This window comes from Taurulus bubalis (genome assembly GCF_910589615.1).
Source record: "Taurulus bubalis genome assembly, chromosome: 13".
Lineage (NCBI taxonomy): Eukaryota > Metazoa > Chordata > Actinopteri > Perciformes > Cottidae > Taurulus > Taurulus bubalis.
The window spans coordinates 2,666,481-2,673,980 of NC_136601.1; the positions used below are offsets into that span (position 1 = coordinate 2,666,481).

The following is a 7,500-nucleotide window of genomic DNA, read 5'->3' on the forward strand; positions in this document are numbered from 1 at the left end:
CATCTCTGCATTTCCCAGCGTCTTACATACGTCTCTGAGAATGCGCTTCTCAAGGAGCTTCCCAGTTTTTTCAGAGATATCAAAGTCGACACCCTCGACTTCGGGCCACGTCATTTCAAACAGACGCTGAATGAGGACAATGGGTTCCTCTGCTGTTAGGGATATTTCGTTTTTCAGCAAGAGTTCCGTAACCAGCTTCTCCACGATCCACAGAAGGAAACTTTTCTTCATTTCTACCAGCGTAGATTCTGCCTCCTGGTTGTCGAAGGCCTGTGACAACTCACTCTTCTTTAAAGCCTTTCTTACTCTTTCAGCGATGATCTCGACCTGAGTTTTTTCCCACCAGACCATGAGTCCCTGGAAGTTCCAGACTCTGTCCCAAATTTCCCTGTAAAGGTCAACGTCTGCCGTCGGAAGAACGCTCCCGGTCCTTGTGGCTTCGTCCGCCATCCGCTTGAACAGGAAGTTAGTAAGTCTCTCTGTTAAAATTAGAGCTGCCGCTCTCGGAATCGTTTTTTGCAACAGAGACCTACAATCCAGCTGTTTTTTCTCTTCCGACGTCAAAAAGATGGGGGCGAAGCCTGGTATTTCGGCCAGCGTTATGGGAGAGCCCAGGGGGCCCTGCTGGAATCTGTTTGTTAGTTTAATGAAGACTCTATTGAGCCACGTTTTGGCAAAGTGCTTTCCAAAAACGTTCTTGAATTTTCCCCACTTAATTTTCGTGGCTGTGTCCTCCTGCAGTTCTTGAATAATTTGTTCAACCTCTGTTTCTTCCAGGCAGCTGTCGGATTGGAAACTGTCATACTGGGAGTCTGGCATTTCAGCGACAAGAGGGCCAGACATCCCATTCAACTCATCCTGAATTATTTTGTTCCATTGCATTTCCATCTCAACGTCGCTGTGTGAGACCTTCTCTGGAGACTTCTTCCCCCGGGTGAACAGCTTTTTCCCCCGGGCTGCGAATTTCTGCATCACCTTTACAAAGCAACGCACAATTCTGTCCAGTCCTCTGGGTCGAGTGATGTGCATCGGCACCCCAGACTTTACAGGGTTGGAGACGCAAGAATTTATATTTGAACAAACCTCGCTGTTGAGCAAGTCTCTTAATCTATCTAAGCTTTCACATGGGATGTCATCAATAATATCCAGGGCAGCTCTCAAACAGTCTCTGACTATTTCGCCCAGTCTATCCTTCACGTATTCTGTAGACACCTCTACTTTTCTCAGGACAGCGGTGGCGAAGGCTTTGGACAAGATTGTCACAATTTCTAAGAGTAGTTCTGCCATCAGAAGCTTCGTGGTGGCATCTGGGCTGCACGATGTCAACAGTGTCCACTGTTCTGCTGTCAACTGATTGAAAAAGGACTTGGCTATTTGGGTAATCCTACGTTTCACCTCCATCATCGTGCTGGTTGATGCATTCATCGTGCTGGTTGGTGGTTGATCACGAAAATCTTCAATGTTCATGTTTGTTTAAAGTCTGTTTAAAACTTTAGCGATGAGTTATCTGTTAAAGCTCGGAGAGAAAGTAGAAATGGTGCTTCTATATACAGTGTTTCAGCAAGCATCATCAAAGCCATGTCTGCGCTAAGCCCCGCCCACTGTCGTACAGTTTAGTGACGGGGGGCGGGGCTTAACGAGATTTTAACTTGTTAAGCCCCGCCCCTTGGTTACTGTCGCTATGCCTGTACATGCTGCTGCTGCTGGAAAGAAGCCATGATGCTGTTTGCAGTCGAGTTCGGCCCAGGCCGTGCACTTCCTCTGCAGGAAGGAGAGGAAACATGGATTGGTATCTCACACACACACACACACACACACACACACACACACACACACACACACACACACACACACACACACACACATTCTGACATTTCTCATATGAAATATCATTATATAGTATGGCAAGTCATTAAAACAAAAATCACAGTATAGTTTGCCAAAACAGGTGTCATGATAATGTAGTCAATGAGTGCCATAAAAATATCAGGAAATCATAACAGTATGTCATGTGAAAGATATAGGAGAGTATTCAACAAAACGTACTTGTATGGTACGTCTTAAAACTGGTCATAGTAAATGTCATAAAACAACTCAAAGTAAAGTATGTCACACAAAGATGTCAAAATATAATATAATAGAGATGTCACTCTTACCTGTCTTAAAAACTTGAGAGCCCTGTATAGTCATATTATATATACAAAAAACTATAGTTTGTTGTATTTATGAAATTATAGAATAAAGACTTTTTTTTTTACATTGTATTGCTATTTTACCTGTTTATAACTATCAAACAAAAAATAGCCATGTGTCGGCTACATTAACTACATTAGCTACATTATCGCTATTAGACTTGGTTGTTACTTTCAACCACTCTATATTTACTAGCGTTTTCTACTGGAGTATTTAATCCTGTATATGAATACGTTGTAGTATATACGTATATATATATATATATATATATATATATATATATATATATATATATAGTATAAATAGAAAATAGTGTCCTTTTCATGCGATCTTCTACGAAATAGGACATTGATTAAACTACCAAACAGCTACATCAGAATACTATTTCCATATGGTAACAAACACATTCATATAATATGTGTATTTGTAGCACCTTAATCCTGACTTTTACTTTCATCACTGAAGTATTATTTCCCTGACAAAACTTCAATAATCCAGTATCTGTGATAAACACTGTAATTTCTTATGGCTTCACTGTTTAGTTTATAATCTAAATATGATCCTCCCAGTAAAATAAGACAAAAACAAAACAAAACACCACAATTCTCATCCGAATGGTTTCTCCTTTATTTTAATAACACGTAATTTCTGCTGAGACGACTGGTGCCAAAGTCCCGTCACGAAGAACGATCACTGGACGGGAAAAGGGATGCGATCGAATCCTTAGTTTGACTTTCTGAACCAAACGGGAACATCATGGAGGTGGAAGGAAACCAACAGAAATACAATCAAAACTTGATATTGAAAGAAATCATTCCTGGACTTCCGTTAGCGACATTGAAGCGATATCATTTCTTTCGTCACTGGTTTTATGGAGCAGTTAATATTAGATTCTAATATTCATTATACTGAAGGAGATAATTCAAGTCACAATTCAGCATTAATAACCCAAAACACACTTAGAAAAACAACAAAGGCATATTCTGGATAGAAAAAAAAAAACAAATGCTGTTTAAAAACACCCTGCAGGGAAAAAGAACAAAACTAAAAGAAGCATAAAAGATATTTCAGCTGCTGGAACATATCGGGGAGACGTTGTGGTCGTTAGCGACCTCGTTCATATTTAAACGACGCGGCGATGCAGAATGTCAGAACCTCTCGATATTTACTGGTTTTAAGGGTTTAGTCCCCGGATCCAGATATCTGCTGTGAGATGTTAGCGCCGCCGCCCTAAACGCTAACGTTTCCTTTCATAAAAGTATACGAAAACCACTTTGATAATGAATTAGCGTTAAATCGCTTATCAAAACAAAGAAAAAAGGGGCAATTTTATACCGAATATATTTATATTTCATAATTTCCTGAAATTTTTTGAAGCCAAATCAGTAATTGAGATCCCAATTGACTGATCAGGAGTTTTCTGATGTGTTTCACCAGAGGGCAAGTGAAGAGACATGAACACAGACGCAAAAAAAAAAAGTGCCAGATATATAAAAGAAAAATAAAAGAAATCAAACTCCATCATTTGAAAATAATTGACAAAGACATCAAAGTGCTGACCGGTGAAGTTTGGGTCGAGTGGTTAAATCTTATTTCCTGATGAGAAATCCTGGGCAACAAAAAGCGTTCACCGTCGAGGCTCGAGAGCAGAAACCCGATCTCTTCGCTCTGTTAATAGTTTAAAAACGCTAACAGGCTACATTGTATTTCGTATTAAAATGTCGAAACGAGAGCGACGGAAACAGAGAAAGAGAAATAATCAAATTCATCTCGACGCTCTTTTTATGAACACAGGCTAGAGCGGAACACACCAGTCGAGTGTGTGTGGCGTCCAATAGCATCAATCATCGATATTTGGAGAAACGCGACGGCGGCCAATCACGTACCCGGGAATCAGACCGGAAGGAACAACAGGAAGAAGGAAGAACGGCCAATCTGGTGTGAAGGCAAAGAGTTGTTTAGTCTCTTTGCGGTTGTTTTGTGTCTCTTTCAAATTCATTATCTGGTTCATGTGTTCATAAAATATAGAAATATTTTTCACATTTCTATATATGTGTTAATAACGTGCAAAAAAAAAACGCTTGTTTGATAGTTTGTCCTCGCTAAGCCACCGTAGCTACGTACAAAGTAACAGGCGGGCACATTCCGGTTTGTCTCATGAATGCTAAGCTAACGCCAGCAGTCTTTGGTTTCAAAAGACTTAGACTTAGACTTTAGTTTGAACACTTCCTGTGGTTTCCACAATTAATTCACAATGTTTTATATGTGTGTGTGTGTGTGTGTGTGTGTGTGTGTGTCTCGTCTGCAGCAGAGAAACCAGTAGACAGTCTTATCGGGACTCGTAACTCTTTGTAGTTTCGTAAAGGACAGCACGTCTATTCTAACCCTGAAACTAACGGAACACGGAGAACCACTACAGCTTCCATCGTGACGCTCGCCGCTAGCTTGTTTTTTTGCCGACGTCACGAGTCACCACATCATCTCCCTCCCTTCAAAAAGATATAAACATTTGTACAATCTTTAGAAAATAATTCACATTGAATGTGCCGTCATCTGGAAACAGTTCGTTCCAGAACAAACGCCTCTCGTGAGAAGGTCCTCCTCCTCCTCCTCTTCCTCCTCCTCTTCCTCTCAGTAAAACCTCTTGTTCCTCTCCTGCCTCTTCTGGAAAACCACAGCTCCCACCACAGCACACACCACGATTCCCAGCAGAGCGCACAGCAGCAGCAGGAAGACCTTCCAGCCGGTGAGCGGCGTTCCTCGGAAGTTTCCGGTGGGATCGTCGATGTTGTCTGGAGGAAAAAATTATTATTTTAAATTATTTTAAATAAGTCCCAGACACATATTTTTAAATAAGAGTGGAATAAACATGATAATAAAACAGACACCTGGTATCAACATGAACTAACAGCGAAAGAAACAAAGGAAAATTCCTTCCTGTCGTTTCATTAAGTAACTTTTATTCCTTTTGTTTCTTCAAGTAACTTTTATTCCTGTTGTTTCTTTAAGTAACTTTTATTCCTGTTGTTTCTTCAAGTAACTTTTAATTCTGTTGTTTCTTCAAGTAACTTTTATTCCTTTTGTTTCTTTAAGTAACTTTTATTCCTTTTGTTTCATTAATTAACTTTTATTCCTGTTGTTTCTTTAAGTAACTTTTAATTCTGTTGTTTCTTTAAGTAACTTTTATTCCTGTTGTTTCATTAATTAACTTTTATTCCTGTTGTTTCTTTAAGTAACTTTTATTCCTGTTGTTTCTTTAAGTAACTTTTATTCCTGTTGTTTCTTTAAGTAACTTTTAATTCTGTTGTTTCTTTAAGTAACTTTTATTCCTGTTGTTTCATTAAGTAACTTTTATTCCTGTTGTTTCTTTAAGTAACTTTTATTCCTGTTGTTTCTTTAAGTAACTTTTATTCCTGTTGTTTCTTCAAGTAACTTTTATTTCCTGGTTCAGAGCTGCGTTTTAAAGGGCTAGTGCTGCTATGGACGTATTTTAGAGACCTAAAAAAACATCTTTATCAGCTCTATATTTAGAATATTTGTTTGTGCTGCCTTATTGACAGGAGCAGAGTTATTACCAGAGTTAAGTGACAGAAACAGTCATTGTATTTTCCTGGCTCTGTTTGGTCAGAGAGGAGCAGCAGAGGAACATGAAGAACCTGGAGAACCTGGATCTACCTTTGGGGGACTTGAGGAGGCTGACGCTGGGCTCGATCTTGGTCCAGTCCAGGTTCTCCTCCTCGGGGGTGTGTTCCACCATCAGCTGGTAGAGCTTCATGGAAATGATGTCGTGGTTGTCTGGAAAATAATCAGAGAAGCCGTAATAATCCGCTACATATTACTGTAAGAATATTATGCGAATACATTCCTTGACAATGTAGAAGAATGTAATCATGCCGAAGGACATTAAAGGCACAGGGGACGGGGGTTACAGTGAAACAACTTAAACTTAAATCCAGGAATTAACAATAAAAAAAATGTGAAAATAAATCAACATTCTAGTTAATTTTCTCATAAATCGGCCAAATCCACAGGAATGTCTCCTCGGATGCTTTTCATAATACAGTGATTCAGGGCTAAAACCACCAGTAAATCATACTTTAAAGTATAATTCCAAGTTATGTATATTTATATATAGATACATTAGATCTGTGGCGCGATGAGGTGATCCAACCCTGCAGAGCTTATTTATTCCCCTGTAAAATTATAGCTTTATCTTCTCAGATAATATTCAAGTTCATCTCTTTGAGAGTTTCTTCTTGTAAAGAGTTGTTTTCTCTGAATATTACTCCTCAGCTCTTTATATAAAGAGTGTTTTTTTCTACCTAGAATGACCCTCATACGACGTCGCACAAACAGGTTAAACCTCAACAAATGGGAAACCTCAGAAGGGGAGGTCACGACTTCTTCTCTTCTGTTGTTCGTGAACTCACCGGACAGATCTCCCGTCGCTGCCGAGGCTCCAAAGAAATATCCGGTGGGAAGACGGACGCCTCCGATGTCGATGCACTCCTTCCACTCGTTCTTGTCCTCCACGTCAATCATCACCTGCAGGATGCAGAGGTAGAAAAGACTTAAAGCGACTGAAAATAATCAAGAAAAATACAGATTCTTGTGTTGAAAAAAGTGTTTCCACCCGGACAGAAACATGAGCTTATAATGACTAATTACAGGGATGCAGGTGGTTTTATGAACACAATGTTAAGCTGTCTGGTTGCATGTTCTTCAGATAGTTGCGCTACACAGGGACGTACGGTGAGTCTTCCTCTGGAGTAGCGGATGGCGAGGTACGTGTCGTGCTCCCGGTTCCGGATCTCGGCCGAGCAGCCGCCGAGCTCTGACGACCGGCCGTCTTTGCCGTGGTCGTAGTTCACCGAGCCGTTGTTCACCATGGCCGAGATGAACGGGAAGGAGCGCTGGAGGCGGGAGGACGAGTCAGAGAACATGTGTACCACATACATACAAATGATAAAAAGGCAAGGATGTGAATTCTTCAATAAAGACGATGCACAAATTAATACAGAAAAATAAATATAAGAAGCACACGTGATACAGTTCAGGTAATATATATATATATATAAAAAAAACACACATATCTATATATACACACACACATACACACAGGCTACCTTCACACTGCAGGCATATATGATGTTTTAGACGACTGTTCATATTTATTAAGAACAAAAACTATGACGTCAATACAATTTGAACCAACTGTATTTTCTAAGTTACTCAAATTATTAATTTTTCCACTTGTAATTAAACCAAACTACGTGTTTTGCTGTTTGTTCCCAGTCTGTAAAAAAA

At 39.8% G+C, this 7,500-nt stretch overlaps 1 protein-coding gene across 1 annotated transcript in view; it reads right to left on the reverse strand.

Annotated features, from left to right (window-relative positions):
* Nucleotides 1-2,808: 2,808 nt before the first annotated feature.
* lman2 (lectin, mannose-binding 2) overlaps nt 2,809-7,500 on the reverse strand; it is a gene marked incomplete at its 5' end in the record, with an annotated part of 9,750 nt that continues 5,058 nt past the window's right edge. Inside the window, 4 exons of the mRNA XM_079228315.1 lie at nt 2,809-4,985; nt 5,869-5,988; nt 6,624-6,738; nt 6,945-7,106. Coding sequence (XP_079084441.1) covers nt 4,825-4,985; nt 5,869-5,988; nt 6,624-6,738; nt 6,945-7,106 — 558 coding nt within the window. The 3' untranslated portion in view covers nt 2,809-4,824. The remainder of the gene's footprint in view (nt 4,986-5,868; nt 5,989-6,623; nt 6,739-6,944; nt 7,107-7,500) is intronic.